The 25891-nt window shown below is 45.6% G+C and overlaps 1 protein-coding gene across 1 annotated transcript in view; it reads right to left on the reverse strand.

The window, feature by feature from the left end:
• herc4 (HECT and RLD domain containing E3 ubiquitin protein ligase 4) overlaps positions 1–25891 on the reverse strand; it is a 189553-nt gene that overhangs the window by 145357 nt on the left and 18305 nt on the right. The window contains exons 3-6 of the mRNA XM_085996146.1: positions 23693–23852; positions 20908–20978; positions 17989–18210; positions 12422–12513 (exon numbers count right to left, since the gene is read on the reverse strand). Coding sequence (XP_085852272.1) covers positions 12422–12513; positions 17989–18210; positions 20908–20978; positions 23693–23852 — 545 coding nt within the window. The remainder of the gene's footprint in view (positions 1–12421; positions 12514–17988; positions 18211–20907; positions 20979–23692; positions 23853–25891) is intronic.

Below are 25891 nucleotides of genomic sequence, written 5' to 3' on the forward strand. Positions count from 1 at the left end.
CGACAGGCGGCCCTTGCACTTTCTGCCTCCCTCCTGTGCTGGTCCTCCTCCTCCTGAGGTGGTCCTCCAATCTCTGGTGGCAGTGCCCGAGTCCTGCGGATAGCCAGGTTGTGCAGCATGCAGCAAACGACCACGAAATGGGAGACTCGCTCCGGCGAATACTGTAGGGCTCCACCGGAACGATCCAGGCAGCGGAACCGTTGCTTCAGGACGCCGATTGTTTGTTCGATGATGTTCCTGGTCGCTTGATGGCTCTCGTTGTATCCCTCTTCAGCAGGGGTGCTGGGCACACGGAGCGGGGTCATCAGCCAGGTACACAAAGGATAGCCTTTGTCCCCGATAAGCCATCCTCGTGGGTGAGGCTGTGCCTGGAACATGTCTGCCACAGAAATCTGTCGCAGGATGAAGGCATCGTGGCTGCTGCCTGGAAAGCAGGCATTGACAGCTAGGATGAGCTGCCTGTGGTCACACACCAGCTGGACGTTGAGCGAATGGTAGCCCTTCCGGTTGCGGTAATCCTCGGCATTCTCCAGAGGTGCCCGCAAAGCCACATGCGTGCAGTCAATGGCGCCCTGCACCATAGGGAAGCCTGCGAATGTTGCAAAGCCCATTGCACGCTGTTACTGCTTGGCAAGGGCCATGGAGAAGGAGATGAACTGACGTCTCCTTTTGAAAAGGGCATTGGTCACCTGGCGGATGCAGCAATGCACGGTGAACTGGGAGATGTTGGCAATGTCCCCAGTAGCGGATTGGAAGGAGCCGGTGGCATAGAAGTTGAGAGCCACCGTCACCTTCACTTCCACCGACAGAGACGTCCTGCTCCTCAGCTGTGGCTGCAGATCACCGCCAAGCAGCTGGCAGATCTCTGTGACCACGTCCCTTCTGAATCGCAGCCTCCGAACACACTGCTCGTCAGACATGCTGAGATAGGAGAACTGCTGGCGGTATACCCTGGGTGGGTAAGGCCTCCTTTCCCGACGCCTGTTGCCCCCTCTCCGTCTAGCCAGGGCTGCCACTCTCTCACGGCGTCTGTGAGCCCTTTGGATGTAATTGAGAAAGCCAGCGTTGACACCCATTGCAGCCCCCATAATATGCTGGCAAACAATGAGATGTCAATGAAGGCAAAGACTAGTGGAAAGCTGTGGCCTGAAGCCACAAGTACCTGTCCGAGTGTTGGGCCAAAGCAGAAAGCTCTCTACCTTGGTCTCTCTCCAAAGATCCGTTTCACAAGAAGGAGTGCTGCGAAATGGCAGCCTTTTATAGTGCAGGAGGAGTGCCCTTTAATTTGCGCCCCCCGCATCGGCTGAGCACCGTTCCACTCTAACAGTCGCTAGGGGCGCCAGGCGCACAATGGGGCGGCGCGACTGAAGTTCCGGTTGGGGGCGCACAAAGGGCGTTGCACGAGGAAATTACGTCATGATCTGCGCGCGCAGCTGAGCGCGCGCAAAGACTTTGCACCGCCGCTAAATCTCTAGTGAAGTTGGGGCGAGGCGCAGATCGCGCTGCGCCCGGGCGCTAGCCGCCTGGCGCCCGACATCTACTCCTCCTAAGGCGCTAACGGCTGGCGCAACCAACTGAATTTCTAGGCCATTGTGTCTACTGCATTACCTTGGTTTGCTCTTTCTGTTATTTCTCCAAATAATTCAGTAAGTTTGGTTAAGCATGATGTCCCCTTTTGAAATCCGTGCGGCCTATTCTTTGTTATATTTTTGGTTTCCAGATATTTTTCTATTGCATGTTTCAGTAAAGATTCCATTATTTATTCAACCACCAATGATAAACATACTGGTATATAGCTCTCTGTATTTCTTCTATCTCCCTTTTAAAATATACAGGTATAACATCAGCTGTACACCAGTCCCCTGGCACTATTCCCTTTGCTAGTAAATTTCTATATCAACGTAATAGTGCCGCAGCTCTCTCTTCCGCAGCTTCTTTTAATATGTGCGGATATTAAACCAGGGGTTTTATACTCTCTAAGTTGGATTAGTTTAGCAATTATCTCCCCCACCTTCCTACCTTAAATGTTTTAACACCTATTTTGATCTCTTATTCTAATGTCACGTCCACTTTATTAGTCTCCCCAGTAAATATAGAAACATAGAAGATAGGAGCAGGAGTAGGCCATTCGGCCCCTCGAGCCTGCTCCGCCATTCAATGCGATCATGGCTGATCATCCAAACTCAGTACCCATATCCCTTGATCCCTTTAGCCTTAAGAAATATATCTAACTCCTTCTTGAATATATTTAATGAATTGGCCTCAACTGCCTTCTGTGGTAGAGAATTCCACAGGTTCACCACTCTCTGGGTGAAGAAATTCCTCCTCATCTCTGTCCTAAATGGCTTACCCCTTATGCTTAGACAGTGACCCCTGGTTCAAGACTCCCCTGCCATCGGGAACATCCTCCCTGCATCTAGTCCATCCAGTCCTGTTAGAATTTTATAAGTTTCAATGAGATCCCCTCTCGTTCTTCTAAACTCCAGCAAGTATAAGCCCAATCAACCCAATCTCTCCTCATACATAATTCCTGCCATCCCAGGTATCAGTCTGGTGAATCTTCATTGCACTCCCTCCATGGCAAGAACATCCTTCCTCAGATAAGGCGACCAAAACTGCACACAATACTCAAGATGTGGTCTCACCAAGGCCCTGTACAACTGCGGCAAGACATCCTTGTTCCTGTACACGAATCCTCTCGCTACGAAGGCCAACATGCCATTTGCCTTCTTAGCCGCCTGCTGCACCTGCATGCTTACCTTCAGCGACTGGTGCACAAGGACACCCAGGTCTCGTTGCACTTCCCCTTCTCCCAATCTACTGCCATTCAGATAATAATCTGCCTTCCTGTTTTTGCCACCAAGTGGATAACCTCGCATTTATCCACATTATACTGCATCTGCCATACATCTGGCCAATCACCCAGCCTATCCAAATCATACTGGAGTTTCTTGGCATCCTCCTCACAGCACACACGCCCACCCAGCTTTGTGTCGTCTGCAAACTTGGAGATATTACATCTAGTTCCCTCGTCTAGATCATTAATATATATTGTGAATAGCTGGGGACTTGAAACCGATACCTGCGGTACCCCACTAGTCACTGTCTGCCACTCGGAAAAAGAGCCGTTTATTCCAACTCTTTGCTTCCTGTCTGCCAGCCAGTTCTCTATCCAAGTCAGTACCTTGCCCCCAATCCCATGTACTTTAACTTTACACGCTAATCTCTTATGCGGGACCTTATCGAAAGCCTTCTGAAAGTCCAATTACACCACATCCACTGGTTATCCCTTATCTATTCTACCAGTTACATCCTCAAAAAATTCTAGTAGATTAGTCAAGCACGATTTACCTTTTGTAAATCCATGTTGACTTTGTCCGATCCTGTCACTGTTTTCCAAGTGCTCTGCTATTACATCTTTTATAATGGACTCTAGCATTTTCCCCACTACCAAAGTCAGGCTTACCGGTCTATAATTCCCCGTTTTTTCTCTACCACCTTTTTTGAATAGTGGGGTAACATTAGCTACCCTCCAATCCATGGGAAATGTTCCAGAATCTTTTGAATTTTGGAAGATGACCAGCAATGCATCTACTATCGGCCTTTAATCCCGTCAATTTCCTTAACACCATTTCCCTACAAATACTGATTTCATTCAGTTCCTCCCTCTCATTAGACCCTATGTTCCACGACATCTCTGGGAGGTTATTTGTGTCCTCCTTTGTGAAGACAGAACCAAAGTATGCATTTAATTGGTCTGCCATTTCTTTGTTCCCCATTATAAATTCCCCTGATTCTGACTGCAAGGGGCCTACGCTTGACTTCGCCAATCTTTTTCTCTTCACATATCTATAGAAGCTTTTACAGTCAGTTTTTATGTTCCCTGCAAGCTTACTCTCATATTTTATATTCTCCCTCTTAATTAATTCCTTTGTTCTCCTTTGCCGAATCCTAAACTGCTCCCAATCCTCAGGTTTGCTGCTTTTTCTGGCCAATTTATATGTCCTCTCCTTGGCTCTCATGCTATCCCTAATTTCCCTGGTTAGCCACGGTTGAGTCACCTTTTTTGTTTTATTTTTATGCCAAACAGGGATGAACAAATTCTGTAGTTCATCCATGCGATCTTTAAATGTTTGCCATTGCCTATTCACCGTCAACCCTTAAAGTAACATTCCCCAATCCATCCTACCCAACTCGCGCCTCATACCATCGTAGTTTCCTTTATTTAAATTCAGGACCCTAGTCTCTGATTCAACTACTTCACTCTCCATCTTAATGAAGAATTCTATCATATTATGATCGCTCCGCCCCAAGGGGCCTTGCACAAGATTGCTAATTAATCCTTTCTCATTACATAATACGCAGTCTAAGATGGCCTGATCTCTAGTTGGTTCCTCGACATATTGGTCCAGGGAACCATCCCGTATACACTCCAGGAATTCCTCCTCCACAGTATTGTTACTAATTTGGTTAGCCCAATCTATATGTAGATTAAAGTCACCCATGATAACTGCTGTGCCCTTATTGCACGCATCTCTAATTTCCCGTTTAATACCATCCTCAACCTCGGCATTACTGTTTGGGGGTGTGGTAAACCACTGTTGTTACTGTTGTTGTTGTAGTTGCTCTTGTTGCACACTGTTGTGTCTTTGCATGCCTCAGCTGACTCCGCCCACATGCCCAGGTATAAAGGTGACTGCTCTGCAGTCCCCTGCCCTTTTGGATACCAGGCTACCACGAGAGGCCTGCTCTGTTCTTTGCTAATAAAAGCCGATTAATTAACTCTCTGTCTTTTATGAGGAATTGATAGTGTATCAATTTTATTAGCAAAACAAAATGTCGAATCTCGGTCCGAATACTGAACAGCAGGAGCTGCATCACACGGCGCCAAACGCTGAGCAGCAGGAGCTGCTGCGAGCCCTCAGACCAACATGCCTGGACCTAGACCCCCAAGAAGCGGGTTCGGCTACCAAATTCGCACATTGGCTGCGTTGCTTCGAGGCTTACCTGCAAGCCTCAACTGTGACCCTGGACGAAAACAAGCTGGAAATCCTGACCTCAAAGGTGAGCCACCAAGTTTATACAATAATCCAGGACGCGACGACCTACGCGGCGGCTATCGATCTGCTAAAAGGGCAATACGCACGCCCGGTAAATACGGTCTATGCCAGGCACCTCTTAAGATCCCGCAGACAGCAGCCCGGGGAATCGGTGGAGGCTTTCCTACGGGCACTACGGATACTCGGCCGAGGCTGCGATTGCAAAGAAGTATCAGCCGCAGCACACACGGAGGGACTGATCCGAGATGCTTTCATTGCGGGTCTAAGGTCCGACTACTCCCGGCAGAGACTGTTGGAAAAGGGAGAAATGGACCCGAGAAAGGCAGTGTCCCTCGCGCTCTCGCTCGACGCGGCCCACAGGAATATGGACGCTTTCTCCCCTAACCGCTCCGCACTGTGGACGCCGCAACCTTGGGTCATGGGACCGCCACCTCCAACTGCTGCTGTGATGTCCAAGGCACAGAAATGTTATTTTTGTGGCCAGGCAAAACACCCCAGAGCACGCTGCCCGGCGAGAAACGCTACCTGCTCCGGCTGCGGGAAGAAAGGACACTATGTCAGCGCCTGCAAAGGTAAAACCGCTAACGCCAGCAGCGCCGCATGCGAACCGTGGGGGCAGCCATCTTGTCCGCCATCTTGGGCTCCCCCAGCCGCGTGGGGATCGGGATCATGGGCGTCGCCATTTTGTCCGCCATCTTGGACTTCGCCAACCTCAATCACGGGGGACCCGGACTCAACCACCGCCTCATCTGACGATCACGTCGACTCGCTTGACCATACGCTGGCCTCCGTGACGCTGGACCAATCTCTCCCTCATCAACTGTCCAGGTCCATGATGGACATTACGGTAAACGGCCGCGCCACTACCTGCCTTTTTGACAGCGGGAGCACGGAGAGCTTTATCCACCCCGACGCGGTGCGCAGTTACTCTCTCCCGGTCCTGCCGACACGCCATCGGATCTCTATGGCTTCCAAAGCCCAGTCAGCGGACGTCGGTGGCTACTGTGTAGTGACCCTTTCAGTACGGGGCACAGAATACAAAAATTTGAAACTTCTGGTCCTGCCCCATCTCTGCGCTGCCGTTCTACTGGGGTTGGATTTCCAGTGCCACCTTGAGTGTCACATTAGCGTACGACGGACCCCTCCCCCCACTCACAGTCTGCAGCCAGCAGTTTTTAAATCGCCCGCCGCGCACCATTTGCAGCCTCTCCACCCTTAAAGTCCCCCCCCCCCTCCTTGTTCGCTAACCTCACCCGCGACTGTAAGCCCATCGCTACCAAAAGCAGGCGTTACAGTGCCGGGGATAGGAGCTTCATTAAATCCGAGGTAGCGAGACTCCTGAAGGAAGGGATTATTGAGAGTAGCACCAGCCCATGGCGAGCACAAGTGGTGGTAGTGAAGACTGGCGGAAAACAGCGCCTAGTTATTGACTACAGCCAGACGATCAATCGCTACACCCAGTTGGATGCATACCCACTCCCCCGCATATCTGACATGGTCAATCAGATAGCACAATATCGGGTGTTCTCGACGATTGATCTGAAGTCGGCATACCAACAGCTCCCCATCAGGGCTGAGGACCGCCAGTACACGGCTTTTGAAGATGACGGTCGTCTCTACCACTTCCTCAGAGTTCCCTTCGGCGTCACCAACGGGGTTTCAGTCTGCCAACGGGAGATGGACCGGATGGTTGACCAGAACGCGCTCCAGGCCACTTTCCCCTATCTAGACGACGTCACCATCTGCGGCCACGACCAGCAGGACCATGATGTTAATCTAGAGAAATTCCTCCGTACAGCCCAGCGGCTGAATCTAACATACAAGGACAAATGTATGTTTCGTACCACGCGCCTTGCCATTCTTGGCTGTGTAGTGGAGAACGGAGTCATCGGCCCCGACCCCGACAGGATGCGCCCCCTTATGGAGCTCCCCCTCCCCCACTGCCAAAAAGCACTGAAGAGATGCCTAGGGTTTTTCTTGTACTATGCTCAGTGGGTGCCCAACTATGCGGACAAAGCCAGACCCCTCATCAAGTCCGCCTCCTTCCCTCTGACAGCAGAGGCATGTGCAGCCTTCACTCTCATAAAAAGAGATATTGCGAAGGCCACAATGCACGCAGTGGATGAGTCCATCCCTTTCCAAGTGGAGAGCAACGCATCCGACTTCGCCCTAGCTGCAACCCTTAACCAGGCGGGGAGACCCGTGGCCTTTTTCTCAAGGACCCTCCAGGGCCCCGAGATTCAACACTCCTCTGTCGAAAAGGAGGCCCAGGCCATTGTGGAAGCGGTGCGACATTGGAGGCATTACCTGGCCGGAAAACGATTTACCCTGCTCACTGACCAGCGTTCAGTAGCTTTTATGTTTAATAATAAGCAGAGGGGCAAAATCAAGAATGACAAGATCTTGAGGTGGAGAATCGAACTCTCCACCTACAATTACGATATCTTGTACCGGCCCGGGAAACTCAATGAGCCCCCAGATGCCCTATCACGTGGTACATGCGCCAATGCGCAGGTTGATAGACTGAAGACCCTCCACAATGATCTCTGCCACCCGGGGGTCACCAGGTTTTTTCACTTCATCAAATCCCGTAACCTGCCCTACTCCATCGAGGAGGTCAGGACCTTGACCAGGAACTGCCAAATCTGTGCCGAGTGCAAACCGCATTTTTCTAGGCCAGACAGGGCAAGCCTGATCAAAGCCACGCACCCCTTTGAGCGGCTGAGCGGCGATTTTAAAGGGCCCCTCCCCTCCTCCGACCGCAATGTGTACTTCCTCAATATAATTGACGAGTACTCCCGTTTCCCGTTTGCCATCCCTTGCTCAGACATGACCAGTACCACGGTCATTAAATGTCTGAATGGCCTCTTCGCCTTGTTCGGTTTCCCTAGCTATATTCATAGCGACAGGGGCTCATCCTTTATGAGCGACGAACTGTGTCAGTACCTGCTCGCGAGAAGTATTGCTACAAGCAGGACCACCAGCTACAACCCCCGGGGGAATGGCCAGGTGGAACGAGAGAATGCGACGGTCTGGAAGGCAGTCCTTCTAAACTTGAAATCTAAGGGCCTTCCGACCTCTCGCTGGCAGGAGGTCCTCCCTGCGGCGCTCCATTCCATTCGGTCACTGCTTTGTACAGCCACCAATGCCACCCCTCACGAGAGAATGTTCTCCTTCCCCAGGAAGTCCACATCGGGGATCTCGTTACCGACATGGCTGACTTCTCCAGGACCCGTCCTACTGCGGAAGCATGCGAGGTCCCATAAGACGGACCCCCCGGTCGAGAGGGTGAGCCTCCTCCACGCCAACCCTCAGTACGCTTACGTGGTGTACCCGGACGGGCGGGAGGACACAGTCTCTATACGAGACCTCGCACCTTCGGGTGCTCCCGAAACACTTCCTTCGCCACCCACCACTACCCACGCCTACCCCCAGGTTGCTTACGTAGCATACCCGGACGGGCGGGAGGACACAGTCTCCACACGAGACCTCGCACCTTCGGGTGCCCCTGAGACACCACCATCGCCACCCACCACTACCCACACCCCGACCCCTGTAGACGGCATGCCGCAGCCCCAGGACCCGCCATTGACTACACAACCTCTCAACGAGACGCCAGGTTCGGCGTTGGATGCTGCACCATTACCGCCGCTGCTACGACGATCAGGACGGCATACAAGGCCACCTGATAGACTTAATTACACAAACTTTTAGTTTACACGAACTTTTAGTACACTTCACCCCGCCGGACTCAATTTTAAACAAGGGGTGAATGTGGTAAACCACTGTTGTTATTGTTGTTGTTGTAGTTGCTCTTGTTGCACACTGTTGTGTCTTTGCATGCCTCAGCTGACTCCGCCCACATGCCCGGGTATAAAGGTGACTGCTCTGCAGTCCCCTGCCCTTTTGGATACCAGGCTACCACGAGAGGCATGCTCTGTTCTTTGCTAATAAAAGCCTATTAATTAACTCTCTGTCTTTTATGAGGAATTGATAGTGTATCAGGGGGTCTGTATACAACTCCCACTAACGTTTTCTGCCCCTTGGTATTTCTCAGCTCTACCCATACAGATTCCACATCATCAGAGCTAATATCCTTCCTTACTATTGTGTTAATCTCCTCTTTAACCAGCAATACTACCCCACCTCCTTTTCCTTTTTGCCTGTCTTTCTTGAATGTTGAATACCCCTGGATGTTGCGGTCCCAGCCTTGGTCACCCTGGAGCCATGTTTCCGTAATCCCAATCATATCATATCCATTTACATCTATTTGCGCAGCTAATTCATCCACCTTATTAGGAATGCTCCTCGCATTAAGACACAAAGCCTCAAGGCTTGTTTTTTAACACTCTTAGACCTTTTAGAACTATTATTTACTGTGGCCATGTTTGATTTAAACCCTTCACTTCTCTGCCTGCCACTTTTGCTTTTCTCCTTCCTGTCTTTTGCTTCTGTCCTTGCTCCCCTTTCCTCTGTCTCCCTGCACAGGTTCCCAACCCCCTGCCATTTTAGTTTAAACCCTCCCCAACAGCACTAGCAAACACTCCCCCTAGGACATCGGTCCCGGTCCTGCCCAGGTGCAAACCGTCCAGTTTGTACTGGTCCCACCTCCCCCAGAACCAGTTCCAATGTCTCAGGAATTTGAATCCCTCCCCCTTGCACCATTCCTCTAGCCACATATTCATCTGAAATATCCTTCTATTTCTACTATGACTAGCACGTGGCACTGGTAGCAATCCTGAGCTTGCTACCTTTGAGGTCCTATTTTTTAATTTACCTCCTAACTCCCTAAATACCAGGGCAAAGTAATTGTTCAAATATGGGTGCTCAGTCATTAAGTATATTCAAAACAGAGATCGATAGATTTTTGGATATTAAAGGCATCAAGAGATGGGGATAATGCGGGCAAGCGGAGTTGAGATAGAAGATCAGCCATGATCTTATTGAATGGCGGAGCAGGCTGAAAGGGCCATGTAGCCTCCTCCTGCTCCTATTTCTTACGTTCTTTTCTAATATTTATGCCATTAGCTACAAGTTTATCTTGTGCATCCCTTAGTGGCCTTATCCCTATCCTAACTTTTCTTTTGTTATTCATGTGTCTGTAGAATACTTTACAATTTCTTTTTATATTCCTTGATATTTTAATTTTGTATTTCCGCTTTGGCTTCCTCATTGTTTTCTGACTTCTTTCCTAACCTCTTAGTATTCCCTTTTGTCATCCTCCCCTTTGTTGCCTAAATACTTTGTATGCCTTTTTCTTTATTTTCAATTTTGACTTGATGCCTTTATTGGCTAGTTTAATCATTTTTAGTGGAATATATTTCTCCTGGACTCTACTGATCACTGTTTTAAATAATTCCCACTGCTGTTCTATCTCTTTGTTTGCTAATATTATTTTCCCTAGTTTCATTCTCATCCCCTCGAAATCTGCTTTTTCCAATCTATTACTTTGGTCTTTGTCTTACTTAGGTTCTTCTCAATTGTTATCTTAAACCTCATTATATTGTGATTGTTATTGCCTAGATCTTCCCCTATGCCTACTTGTCTTATCTGCTCTGGTTCATTTCCCATTACAAGATCCAGCAGTGAGTCCTCTCTTGTTGGCCTTCTTACATACTGGGTAAGAAAGGAGTCCTGTACACATTGTAAAAACTCCATTTCCTTTTCCCTTTCACTTACCTCTTCTTGCCAGTTTATTTGGGGTTAGTTGAAATCTCCCACAGTTATTATTCTTTCTTTTACTAATTTCATTTATTTACTACATATTTCTTCCTCCACCTTCCTTCCACTATTAGGTGTTCTGTACAATACCCTTGTAGGTTGATCAATCCCTTAACTTTTATCTCAAACCAAATGTTTCTATCTTTGTTAGTTATGTTTTTTTCTACTGCCTTTACATTATCTCTAATTAGTACAGCCACTCCACCCCCACTTCTTCTTTCCCTTTCCTTTCTAAATATGTTAAAGCTTGCAATATTTAATTGCTAGTCCTGTTCTTTAAGTTGCCATCTTTCAGTTGTACGTACTATATCTGGTTCCTCACTACAAATTATTGCTTCCATTCCCCCGTTTTAGGATGCTGTGTATATTGCTGTACAGGCAATGTAATTTGGTTTTATTAGTAGTATCTCTCACTTTATCTTTAGCAGTCTTTTTACACTTCTGTTCTATAACTGTATTTGCTCCCTGACCGTTTACATTATCCTTATTCCTTACCTTGGCCTGACCTGTACGCTCATCTCCCATTGCTTTTATCTTTAAGCTTGTTATTTCAAAACTGAAAGAATCCTCCACACAACACTGGATACCAACAATAGTAGGTGTGTTAATTGTCATGCAGGGGAGCGAAGAGACAAAAGCATCACAAGAGAAATCCCTTTAAGACATTCTGACAGAACATGCCCTGCTCCTATGCAGCATGCACACACACGGTGTCAATTTGTTTAACAAGCATCCTCCTACAAAAAGGACCCTACAAAACAAGTTGAACGACTTAATTCTGCCCAAAGATTTCCTACTGAAAAAATGGAAACAGTGGAGCAAGCGTTCCATGTACTATTTTGGCAAGTCTTTTAAGTACCGTAGCTGGCAAGCTATATGGAAAAAGGTTTCGTGCAATCAACGTAAGAAGCCAGGGCTCTCTGGAGACAAACATAGTGGAATCAATGCGGTAACTCTGGCTGGTGACAGAAACAAAAGATAATTAGCTCTTGATGCAAATGAAAACAAGATACTACTTTCAGAAGGTACCTTGGGTAAGCCCAAGAACTGTTCAGTCAGTAAGCCAAATCAGATGAGGTTGATCGATAACCAATACTTTGATCTCACTGACCTTGTATCCAATACCAGGTGATCAAGGAGGATAGGCGGAGAACGTGGGCGAGGGGATTGTTGACAGGACAGAGCATTGGGGTTACTTGATCGGGGGTGCAGAAGTATATTAGAGATGAAGGTAAACGAGATGTGAGCAGTGGATGCGAGATGATGGTGTTCAGGTGGTGAAGATAGAAGGCTGTTAAGAGGGTGTTTGGGTAATGGCAAAGTGTGCCAATTGGGAAACGATGGGAGGGGACAATGAAGGGTATCAGGAGATGGGAAGTAAGTGACAGTGATGTAAAGTCTTAACTACTTTTTTGATCTACAAATTCCATTACTATCCATTGGTTTTCCAATCGGTGTTGCCCACACCGCGAGAAATAGCAAATCCACACAAGCATTTTGATACTCCTGCGGAAAGCCGATGGCGAGTTTGGTAGCTGGGCTATGAAGCAGGAAACTCATAGCACACATCACCCTGCAATTTATTGAAGCATGTGCAATCCCTTCCACTTGCATCACAGAGCAAAAAACCTGATCACTACCTTTGTAAGAGCAGCAGTGTGATCTTCACCACAGCACACATAGACAATCTTCTGTGTTCTTAGAGATTTCAACAGGGCAGGAGCATATCTGTCTGGGATTAAAATTTAAGCTAAATAAGAAGCTTTGAACAGCACAGAAGAGTTCTGTTGTAGACAATTATGATTTCAAAAGATTTAATCAAAAATCTGATAATATATGTAAAAACAAATCTCTCACACATTAGGACATAAATTACACAGACCTTTAGGTGAAATGTAGCTGGTCTCTGCTTTTCCAAACACTTTTGTTTTAGCTTGATGGTGGCTCCTCTAACCTACAGAGTTAAAATCCTGATGCACTCAAATCATATCCCTGCCAGAACAAACGCTGTTTGGATGTCTTTGGGCTGCTGGCTTGAAAGAGGAACCAAGCCATATAATTCAAGCACAAAGCTACTTTGCGATTTGTAGGTCATGTCTCTGACTGTCAGCTCCTTTTCAATTTAACAGTAGGTTAATCAAATCCACAAGCCCGGTAATAATTATTACCTTCGAGACTAGCACAAGCCAGCTAGCTCCAGTAGGTGGTAAAAATACAAGAATAATTTTTTATCCATTAATTATTTTCCTTCAGAGTAGTTAGATTAGTCGAACATTTATGTTGTTAAAAAATACACTTTATTGTTACTTATTCACTTGTTTATCTATTGTTCAATGAACTGGACGGTTTGCACCTGGGCAGGACCGGGACCAATGTCCTAGGGGGAGTGTTTGCTAGTGCTGTTGGGGAGGGTTTAAACTAAAATGGCAGGGGGTTGGGAACCTGTGCAGGGAGACAGAAGAAAGGGAAGCAAGGATAGAAGCAAAAGACAGGAAGGAGAAAAGCAAAAGTGGAAGTCAGAGAAATCAAGGGTGTAAATCAAACATGGCCGCAGTAAACAATAATTCTAAAAAGTCTAAGAGTGTTAAAAAAACAAGCCTGAAGGCTTTGTGTTTTAATGCAAGGAGCATTCGTAATAAGGTGGATGAATTAGCTGCGCAAATAGATGTAAACGGATATGATATAATTGGGATTACGGAGACATGGCTCCAGGGTGACCAAGGCTGGGAATTCAACGTCCAGGGGTATTCAATATTCAGGAAGGACAGGCAAAAAGGAAAAGGTGGTGGGGTAGCATTGTTGGTTAAAGAGGAGATTAACACAATAGTAAGGAAGGATATTAGCTCTGATGATGTGGAATCTGTATGGGTAGAGCTGAGAAACACCAAGGGGCAGAAAACGTTAGTGGGAGTTGTATACAGACCCCCAAACAGTAATGCTGAGGTTGGGGATGGCATTAAACGGGAAATTAGAGATGCGTGCAATAAGGGCACAGCAGTTATCATGGGTGACTTTAATCTACATATAGATTGGTCTAACCAAATTAGTAACAATACTGTGGAAGAGGAATTTCTAGAGTGTATACGGGATGGTTTCCTGGACCAACATGTCGAGGAACCAACTGGAGATTAGGCCATCTTAGACTGGGTATTATGTAATGAGAAAGGGTTAATTAGCAATCTTGTTGTGCGAGGCCTCTTTGGGAGGAGCGATCATAATATGATAGAATTCTTCATTAAGATGGAGAGTGAAGTAGTTGATTCAGAGACTTGGGTAATGAATTTAAATAAAGGAAACTACGATGGTATGAGGCATGAGTTGGCTAGGATGGATTGGGGAATGTTACTTAAAGGGTTGACGGTGAATAGGCAATGGCAAACATTTAAAGATCGCATGGATGAACTACAGAATTTGTTCATCCCTGTTTGGCATGAAAATAATACAAGAAAGGTGACTCAACATTGGCTAACAAGGGAAATTAGGGATAGCATAAGATCCAAGGAGAGGACATATAAATTGGCCAGAAAAAGCAGCAAACCTGAGGATTGGGAGCAGTTTAGGATTCAGCAAAGGAGGACAAAGGGATTAATTAAGAGGGGGAAAATAGAGTATGAGAGTAAGCTTGCAGGGAACATAAAAACTGACTGTAAAAGCTTCTGTAGATATGTGAAGAGAAAAAGATTGGTAAAGTCAAGCGTAGGTCCCTTGCAGTCAGAATCAGGGGAATTTATAATGAGGAACAAAGACATGGCAGACCAATTAAATACATACTTTGGTTCTGTCTTCACAAAGGAGGACACAAATAAACTCCTAGACGGTGGCATAGTGGTTAGCACTGTTGCCTCACAGCGCCAGGGACCCGGGTTCGGATCCGGCCTCGGGTGACTGTGCAAACTCCACACAGACATTCTCCCCATGTTTGCGTGGGTTTCCTCCGGGTGCTCCGGTTTCCTCCCACAGTCCAAAGATGTGCGGGTTAGGTTGATTGGCCATGATAAATTGACCATTAGTGTTAGGGGGATTAAAATATGTGGGGTTACGGGGATAGGGTGGGATATGTGTCGGTGCAGGCTCGATGGGCCGAAATGGCCTCTATCTGCACTGTGGGGATTGTGTGTGATTCTGTGTGAGATGTCGTGGAACATAGGGTCTAATGAGAGGGAGGAACTGAATGAAATCAGTATTTGTAGGGAAACGGTGTTAGGGAAATTGATGGGATTTAAGGCCAAAATATCCCTAGGGCCTGATAATCTACATCCTAGGGTACTTAATAAAGTGGCCCTAGACATAGTAGATGCATTGCTGGTCATCTTCCAAAATTCTATAGACTCTGGAACAGTTCCCATGGATTGGAGGGTAGCTAATGTAACCCCACTATTTAAAAAAGGTGGTAAAGAAAAAACGGGGAATTATAGACCGGTAAGCCTGAAATTAGTAGTGGGGAAAATGCTAGAGTCCATTGTAAAAGATGTAATAGCAGAGCACTTGGAAAACAGTGACAGGATCGGACAAAGTCAACATGGATTTACAAAAGGTAAATCATGCTTGACTAATCTACTGGAATTTTTTGAGGATGTAACCGGTAGAATAGATAAGGGAGAACCAGTGGATGTGGTGTATTTGGACTTTCCGAAGGCTTTCGATAAGGTCCCGCATAAGAGACTAGCGTGCAGTGGTTGGCATACAGGAAGCAAAGAGTTGGAATAAATGGGTCTTTTTCCGAGTGGAAGGCAGTGACTAGTGGGGTACCGCAGGGATCGGTGCTAGGACCCCAGTTACAGGAAACTTTGGTTTATCCGGAGGTTGTATGTCCGGAATACTCGATCTAACGGCAAAAATCAGGAGCCGTTTTGTATAAGTTTTTTTAGTTCTCGTTCTTTTTTTTTTCCCCAGTCAGGCACTGCAAGGTCTGTCGCTATAGCAACAGCTTCAGCTAGAGACGCTTGCAGCTGCAGCCGACTCTTTAGAAACTGTTGCTAAGCAACAGTGTTTGCTGTCAGATACGGAGATGAAAACCTCCGTATGCTTCAACATTAACTTTGTATGTCCGGCAGTTTTGATAGATCGGCAACACACCGGTCTCGGATATCACAAAGTTTCCTGTATTCACAATATATATTAATGATCTAGGTGAGGGAACTAGATGTAATGGCCCAGAAATTCGGGTCGGGGGCTTCCCGCGGGTGCAAGCCCCCGATGTGCACTTACCTTGCGCGCCAGCCGTTGAGCTGTGGGCCCCCGTGGAATTGCGATCTGGGGCCTGGTCCAGCTGCCGGCGCGCAGTGCCTGCGTAACCCAGGGGCGCAGTTAGTTCGATGCGTCCCCTGGGATCACGTGGGCCATGGGGAGCCAATCGGAGCAGGGAATGCTCCATTCATAAGTCTGACAGGAAGTGCTGTCAAGACTTATAAATACTACGGCCCCAAAACAACACTGAATCTTCAAATAATTTTTTTTTAATCACATTTTTTAAATAAACTATAAATTACATGAAATAACTATTTTAAACAATAATTAAAATTTTTGAAAAAAATAATTTTATTTTCTAACAGGGCTAAAAATAAACTTACCTTGCTTTAAAGTATTTAAAAATAATAAACCTGTGGAAAAAATGTTTTAATTTTAATTAAGTCACCACTTACCTTGTAAAAAACAGGCCTTATGCCTGCTTTTTACATTTCTAACTTCTGCAGGCTTACCCTCCCGGGAAAACCTGTAAAAAAAAACGAAGTTCGATGCGCACGCGCAGCCTCTCCCGCGCACGCATTCGACCTCTGAACCCCTTCGTTCAGAGGAACGGAAGTGCTGGTTTTCCGCGCATGCGCAGTGCATACGCAGGAAACCGGCACTTCCATTGGGTCTACGGGTGAGTACCCCGTGCATACTCACCCGTGGAGAGCCGAATTTCTGGGCCAATATCTCCAAGTTTGCAGATGACACAAAGCTGGGTGGGCGTGTGTGCTGAGAGGAGGATGCAGAGAAACTCCAGTACGATTCGGACAGGTTAGACGATTTGGCAGATGCAGTATAATGTGGATAAATGCGAGGTTATCCACTTTGGTAGCAAAAACAGGAAGGCAGATTATTATCTGAACGGCAATAGATTGGGAGAAGGTGAAGTGCAACGAGACCTGGGTGTCCTTGTGCACCAGTCGCTGAAGGTAAGCATGCAGGTGCAGCAGGCGGTTAAGAAGGCAAATGGATTCGAGTACAGGAGCAAGGATGTCTTGCTGCAGTTGTACAGGGCCTTGGTGAGACCACATCTTGAGTATTGTGTGCAGTTTTGGTCGCCTTATCTGAGGAAGGGTGTTCTTGCCATGGAGAGAGTGCAGCGAAGATGCACCAGACTGATACCTGGGATGGCAGGAATGACGTATGAAGAGAGATTGGATTGATTAGGCTTATATTCGCTAGAGTTTAGAAGAATGAGAGGGGATCTCATTGAAACTTATAAAATTCTAACAGGACTACACAGACTAGATGCAGGAAGGCTGTTCCCGATGGCGGGGGAGTCCAGATCCAGAGGTTACAGTCTAAGGATAAGGGGTAAGCCATTTAGGACATAGATGAGGAGGAATTTCTTCACCCAGAGAGTGGTGAACCTGTGGAATTCTCTACCACAGAAGACAGTTGAGGCCAATTCATTAAATATATTCAAGGAGTTAGATATATTTCTTAAGGCTAAGGGAATCAAGGGATATGGGGAGAAGGCAGGGACAGGGTACTGAATTTGGATGATCAACTATGATCGTACTGAATGGCGGAGCAGGCTCGAGGGGCCGAATGGCCTACTCCTGCTCCTATCTTCAATGTTTCTATGTTAAAGCCTAAAACAAGATCTGGTGTTGTGACATTCTGAGACTTCTTTAAGAAAGATTCCATTTAAAAAAAATCCCAAATCTATTTCTTATCCTGGACATGCAATAAAAACACATCTAGGTATCAGGCCAAATGAAGATGCACTCGAGGCAATAAGAAACTGGCACTCACCTGAGAGAGCAATCTAAAATACAAAAGCCAAAAAATCTAAAGCAAGGAGAGAAAAAAAATCGAAAACAGAGGGCTCATCAGCACTCTCTCAAGTAACCAGTTATACTTCAACAAACTGTAACAAAAATTCAATAACTTTCTGGCTTTTCACTGCTTTATTTTTATCTGCTGCTCTTAAATGGTTTAAACAAGATATTGCAGGTTTCTGACTACTCACCAGCTTCATCATTCAGGCCAAGTTGGCCAAATTTGTTGCATCCCCAACCAAAGACAGCCCCCGAGAGTGAGAGTGCAAAGCTGTGTGCTCCACCTGCTGCAATCTGCACAAAAGGAACACCATTTAAAGATCTAACAGGTTGCGGTGATGGCTGGTTTCCAATATCTCGACCTAATCCCAGTTGCCCATTCTTATTCTGTCCCCATGAGAAAATTTGACTTCCTGAAAGACAGTTTGCAAAAAATTAAGACAAAAATCAAATAAACTGAACAAATATGATACATAATATACATACTTTCCTCCTGAAGCACACACTTTAGTTAAGCAAAGCTGCAACATTGCCATGTATTTTCAAAATCTCAAACATTGTTAAGTGATTTCCAGTTGTAGTGTCTTGTAATTAAATAGCTATTGGTAACCTGACAGTGCAGAAATTCAATATGCTGTGCCAGACAATAAGTTCTCAACAATGCAGGACTGAGCAAAGCTACTAGCTACAGCACTTTTCTCAATGGTCAGTATAGATCCATATAGGCCAGAAAACACAATCTATTTAAACTGCCTATATGGTGTGCTGCAAGCAGGCAGACAGCATAGCCTCCAAAATGGTTTCTATTACCATTCGGGTCAGTTCTGTCTCCGGAAACACATGCATAAACCACATCTTTTCGCAATGCACATCACGAAGGAGGCAGCAGAGCCAACTGGTTTACATTTCTGGTCTGCCACTAATAAGAGCAGTATTAACATTGCCGTCTGGAATGATCACCTGAATGCTAGATGTTTTTTATTGTTTTAGTTGTTTGAAGAGAAATGTATGCAACAAACTTAAAAATTGTGTACTACCTAATTGCTCACTGTATACTTGCACCCTGATGAAAATATGTGAAGTAGCTATATTATTTTTCCCAAAATGTGGTTTTCATAAGCAGAATGTATTGGAATCCATTTAGAAAAACTGTTATGCGTTTAATTTGGACAACCAACCAATTTTATTAAATGGATCGTAAATAAGGAACAATAATTTATCATCTAAAAATAAGTTCTAATTCCAATATTCTCACATTCTTTTTAATTATATTCTTTAAAAATAACAGTTTTAATGCTATATACAGTACTACAGGAAACTCTCGATTTACCAGCACCTAAATAACCAGAAATCTCTGTTAACCGGCAAAATTCAGGAGTAGGTTCAGGTAAGTTTTACTTCATATTAGTGGCCGTTCCTGGATCTGTGGCTGTGTAATCGGGGTTCCTGCACTTGTTGCTAAGCAACAGGGACGCTTGGTCTGTGGCCGGGGTTCTTGCACCTGTTGCTAAGCAACAGGGAAGCCTGGATTTGTTGCTGTGTACTGAGCTCTCGTACCTTTTAACTATACCTCCCTATAATCCGGACTTTATGATAAACCGGCACCACTCCGGTCCCGTCGGTGCCGGATAAAAAAGAGTTTCCTGTATTTAGGAACTGCTTTGAAGAAACTGTACAAAACCTAAAATAGAAAGATGTCCTATCTCCACCACAATCCCAGGTTATGGGAGCCTTATCCTCTTTGCCAGATTTTCAATGCTTCCCTCTCCTCTGCTATTCTCTTGTAACCATTTACACTCCCTCTGGACCCATCTTTTGTTTCTTTACTTGTCCTATTACCACCCTCCTTTGCTTTGCACCATCATCTCTTTTGTCATTTAATGACTCCTGCCCTCCACCCTATCACAGACCTTCCCCATTGTTCTTTATTCCCCCCACCTTTTTTCTTGGCTCTGTATGTGCTTATAGATGTTAATCTTTAACACCTTCCAGTTCTGATGAAAGGTCATCGACCTGAAACGTTGGGCTGAATTTTAACACCCAAAAACAGGTGGCTGTGGTTGGGTCAGATATTTAAAAAATTTTAATCTGAAACTCGGCCCCAGGTTTAACAGAGGCAGGACAAGGGGTGGGCAGCCAACCCGCTCCCAGGAGGCGGGTGGCAATTTAACTATTTTAATGAGGACGGCAGCCTCTGATTTAACCTGTCGGCCAGGTTTCCCAGGCCTCGGGAAAGCCGGTAGCTGAAGGGAAGCAAGGACAGCTTTTGGTGGGGGGGGGGGGGGGGGGGGGGGGTGGGGGGGGAGGTAAATGCCTTTACAGCACTGCTTGTGCACCAGGAGTTGCAGGAGTGCTTCCTCCCAGCCTTCCAAACTCCCCCCACCATCAGCCCCCCACCTCCACACAAAGATCCCCAGGGTAGGACCCCCCACCCCACCCCAAGGGTCGGGGATCCAAACCCCCCCAGTGTTGAGAATCGAACACCCACCCCACACCCGTGTCGGAGATACCTGCTCCTGCAGCCTGCTCTGGAGTCCTCCCCGCCCGGCTGAAGCCAAGCCTGTCAATCAAGCTGACTTCCGGGCAGGGAACCTGTCAAGCACAAAAGACACAAGTATAAAACTCCACAGGATGCAGGGTTTCCCTTCTGAAACTCCACCCTGTGCCTACGTAACCCACCCCTGTTAATATCCAGGCCATTAACTCTGTTTCTTTCTCCACAGATACTGCCTGATCTGCTGAGCATTTCCATCATTTTCTGTTTTTATTTCAGATTTCCAGCATCTGCAGTATTTTACTTTTGTTTTAGAAATATGCCCACTGTTCTAAAATCCATGAAAATCCAGTAGATGACACTATGAAAAGGAGGGACAAATTGATATATGGATCATGAATTTACTCTTGCACAGATCCCAGTAGATTCAGATCAGCTTTGGTGCAGGTCTTGCAGCATATGGGTACCCACTCCCTCAGCTACAGTTGGTACACAGGATGGAACACAAGGGAGAAACATAACTCAAGTGGTTTCTACTAATCAGCAAATAAAAATTTGACAAAGTATTTCCACATTGAGGTGTTCAAGGTAAAGCATTGCCAAAATGTTTTCTTACCTTTCGACAAAGCAAGAGAATGATGATAACCACAGGCCACCTGCGTTATCTGTACTAAAGTCTTTATATTCCTAAAACGATATAAATAAGACTGAAGTCAAATTATTTTTTTTAAAAACCTAACCTTTGATTACCCATCAAGGCACATAGGCAAGGTGGGGGCAGTTATAAAAATAAGAGATACGTACACAAAAGCATGTAGCATAAGAATTAAAACAAATGAGTTAAAAACACAAATTCAACTACTACTATTACGTATGGCTGATGTAGATGTAGAACAACAACTATAATTTTACATTTAGGTGGTTAAGCCAGATAATTGCATCAGGGGTAGCAGAATGTATTGCTGTGATGCCTCCTCCGTATTTGCGAATTGGGCACTGAGTCGTTATATGTTCCATGGTCTGTTCTGGGTAACCACAGTCGCACACTGTAGAGATTTTAATTCTCCATTTGTGCATCAAGTATCCGCATCTGCCATGGTTTTGTGCGGATGCGGTTTAGGGTTGCCTAAAAGCTTTGCGGAAGATCGAAACCTAGGATCTGTCACGTCGGGTCTTTCACGAGGTGTTTATTTGTGACTTCTTGTGGACTCCATTCGGCTTTCCAAGCATCATCAGGGTTGAAGTTGCATTGTCAGAGGTTAAGTGTGTGGGTCCAAAAGGGCGTGCGCGGGTCCAAAAGGGCGTGCGCAACTTCAGGTGTTGAGGGACATTGTTCAGATCCTGGTGGATGGGGAGAAGTTCATTTTCCACGATTCGCTGGACATCCCACCAACGAAGTTGCGCAAATTTGCATATGCGGATGACCTTGCCCTGGCAGCACAGGCAGCCACCTTCAATGACAGCGAGTCCACCTTGAAAGGGGTCCTAAACACAATGGAGGAATATTTCCAGAAATGGAGGCTCAAGCCAGACCCCCACAAAAAAGTCACTGCATTCCATCTTGTTAACTGGAACGCTAAGCACATCCTAAAAAAGTGACCTTCTGCAGCAACACTATGTGACATGACCCCACTCCGACCTATCTCGGGGTGAAGCTGGACCGCACTCTAACTTTCCACGGCCACTTGAAGAAGGTAGCTAAGACAAAGACAAGGGTCAACCTGGTCCAAGTAAATAGGTTAGGGAGGACCGGGTTCACAAATTTAAGTTGTACAAGGCTAGATCTAAGTTAGATGTCAGGTGGTGGTTCTTTTCCCAGAGAATAGTGGACCTCTGAACAGGCTGCCGTCTCGTGCGGTGGACGTGGACTCGCTGAATTCCTTCAAACGAGACCTGTACCTGTTTCTGGCTGGGGCTGAGATCACCTCTTACAGAAGATAGGTACTGCAGGGAATTCAGGACCACTGATCTCCTGGACTAGTTTCGATTGCCTAGATGGGTCGGAGAGGAATATCCCAGATTCTACCCCCGCCCCCCCCCCCCCGCCCCCAAATTGGCCTGGGTTTTTTGCCTCTCCCAGGAGATCACATGGTTTTGGATGGGGTGGAGTATATATGTTGTGATACACAAAGTATCGCAATTGTGTGGGACAGGCTCGATGGGCCAGATGATCTTTACCTGTCCGTATGTTTGTAACTGGCAAACTCAAGTTGGGAAGCATCAGCACTATGGACATCAGCGATTGTCCTTCTGTACTCCGTAGCCACAAATCGATTTGTTGATGTCCAACTGAACAATGCAATGCAGTGCATCACTGAAACCCTCAAGTCGACCCTAACACCCTGGCTGTCTGTGCTGTCAAACATCACTCCCCCAACCATTCACCGCGATGCTGCAACAAATTCAGCTGAAAGGATATGATGTAGTAGCCATTACAGAGACCTGGCTGCAAGCCGGGCATGGTTGCGAGCTAAATATTCCAAGTAATAGGATCTTTAGAAAGGACAGGAAAATTGGGAAAGGAGGAGTAGCAATAATGATAAAAGACAATTATAGAAGTGAAAAGAAAGGACTTTAGTCAGAGTGAACAAGCACTGGAAACAGTGTGGGTAGAACGAAGGAACAGTAAAGGATACGAGACTCTGGTGGGAAATGTCTACAGATCTGCTGACAGTAGTGATGTAGTGGGGGCGAATGTATAAATACAGAGATCAGGGATGCATGTAGCCGAAATAACGTGGTTATAATGGGAATTATTAATTTTCACGTAGCCTAGGAAAACCAGAATAGCTCAAGTAGTAAAGGCAATGAACTTATAGAATGTATTCAGGACAGTTTTCTGGAACAATATGGTTTAGAACCGACAAGGGATAAGGCCATATTAGATTTAATGAGTAACAAACCAGAATTATTTAACAATCTGGCTATAAAGGAACATCTTGCGAATAGTGATCATAATACGATTCAATTTGATATTAGGTTTTAAAAAACAAACTTTGAAGGAATGAGAAATGAATTGACCACAGCAAACTGGGGTAAGCTGTTTCTGATTGGTGGGATGTGACAAGTGATGTTCCCCAGGGATCTATACTGGGGCATTAGTTTTGGACCATGTATATCAATTACTTAGATGAATTAATAGAGAGTTGTATATCCAAGTTTGTTGATTACACCAAGTTAGGTGGCAAAGTAAGTTGTGTAGATGGGAACAGGAAGTTAGCAAACTTTAAATCAAGTGGTTATTTTGAAAATTCCCTTTATTTAAAAAAAACTTTAATCTGTACCACTTAAGAACATTATGTCGTTAGTAAAGGGACAGTTTGAATTAATGCACTATGTACTACATATTTTTTAAATAAAATCATCTAAAACTTTAAATAGAAGTGTATCAGACAGCTTACCTGGGAACTCGAACACTTTCTTCTGTGACAGCCAAACCCAACTGACCATCTTTGGCAAGGCCCCAAGCAAACACTTGACCGCTATCATTTAGTGCAAGTGTATGCATCTCTCCACATGAAACAGAAGTGATATTCTGAGCATCCAGAGCACCAACTTGCTCTATACAGTGAAATAAAACAAAAAGTATGTTAGCCTGATCCCTTTCTACTGCACTTTGTATCAAAACACCCCTGCAGTACAAATGATTGCATACCAAAGCTATTCCATTCAGTTCAGATTCTGACAAACAGAGCTAAATACGATTACTCAAGACTTATACACAGATCTGCTCTTGGCGACATTAAAATTCCTTTTTGGCATATATAATGACAACCTATAGCCAAATTTACAAGATATTTCTATTGACACCAACATCCAATGTTCCAGAAAAATCTCAGTGATCGGTAAGTCATTTTTTTTTTGTTATGGATCAGCATCAATTTGATTTAAGCTGCTCATACCTGTGATTTTGTCATTATTTACTTTTTATCAATTTGCAAAATATAAAATGGATTCATAGAAATAGAACTACAGTACTACTTAAAAAAAACGCAGTTCTTATTCAACATGGGTAAATGGGAAAAGCAGTTTAGTGTGCGAGCTGTATCACCTTCTACCTGTCAAAAACATTCTGGAGTAACTGGGTGGTGCAGCTGGCTTTTTACCTCTGGGATAGATCTAGTAGCTCAAAACTGGGCATCCATGAAGCCCTGTGGCCATCAACAGTATCAGAATTGTATACCACCACAATTTAAATTAACATAACAGCCTTAGCTCCATATCCCTTGATATCCTCACTTAACAAAAATGTATCGATCTCACTCTTGAAAGCACCAATTATCCCAGCATCCACAGTCTTTTAATAAGAACATAAGAAATAGGAGCAGGAGTAGGCCATTTGGCCCATCAAGCCTACTCTGCCATTCAATAAGATCATGGCTGATCTTCTACCTATTCTCCACTTTCCTGCACTATCCCCATAGCCCTTGATTCCCTTAACATTCAAAAATCTATCGATCTCAGTCTTGAATATACTCAACGACTTGAGTCTCCACAGCTCTCTGGGGCAGAGAATTCCAAAGATTCACCACCTTCTGAGTGAAGAAATTTAGAACATAAGAACATAAGAAGTAGGAGCAGGAGTAGGCCATACAGCCCCTCGGGCCTGCTCCACCATTCAATAGGATCATGGCTGATCCGAACCTAGACTCACGTCCACTTCCCTGCCCTCTCCCCGTAACCCCTAATTCCCTTATCAGCTAGGAAACTGTCTATCTCCGTTTTAAATTTATTTAATGTCGCAGCTTCCACAGCTCTCTGAGGTAGCAAATTCCATAGATTTACTACCCTCTGAATGAAGAAGTTTCTCCTCATCTCAGTTCTAAAATGGCAGCCCTTTATTCTAAGATTATGCCCCCTAGTTCTAGTCTCACCCAACAGTGGAAACATCCTCACCGCATCCACCTGATCAAGTCCCCTCACAATCTTATATGTTTCGATAAGATCGCCTCTCATTCTTCTGAATTCCAATGAGTGGAGGCCCAACCTACTCAACCTTTCCTCATAAGTCAACCCCCTCATCTCCGGAATCAACCGAGTGAACCTTCTCTGAACTGCCTCGAGAGCAAGTATATCTTTTCTTAAATATGGAAACCAAAACTGTACGCAGTATTCCAGGTGTGACCTCACCAGTACCCTGTATAACTGAAGCAAGACTTCCCTGCTTTTATACTCCATCCCCTTGCAATAAAAGCCAAGATTCCATTGGCCTTCCTGATCACCTGCTGTACCTGCATACTAACCTTCTGTGTTTCATGCATATACTCAATGACTGAGCCTCCACAACCCTCTGGGGCAGAGAATTCCAAAGATTCACCGCCCTCTGAGTGAAGAAATTCCTCCTCATTTCAGTCCTCAATGGCCGACCCCTTATCCTGAGACCCCTGGTTCGAGACTCTCCAGCCAGGGGGAAACAGCCTCTCAGCATCTACCCTGTCAATCCCCCTCAGAATCTTGTATGTTTTAATGGAATTAAACCTCATTCTTCTAAACTCTAGAGAATACAGGCCTAGTCTACTCAATCTCTCCTCATAGGACAATCCCCCCATCCCAGGAACCAGACTGTGGTGGCCATCTTGATAGAGGGCCGAGCAGCCATG

This window comes from Somniosus microcephalus, chromosome 8, assembly GCF_052327205.1.
Source record: "Somniosus microcephalus isolate GS21.2 chromosome 8, FLI_Smic_1.0, whole genome shotgun sequence".
In the NCBI taxonomy this organism is placed as follows: Eukaryota; Metazoa; Chordata; class Chondrichthyes; order Squaliformes; family Somniosidae; genus Somniosus; species Somniosus microcephalus.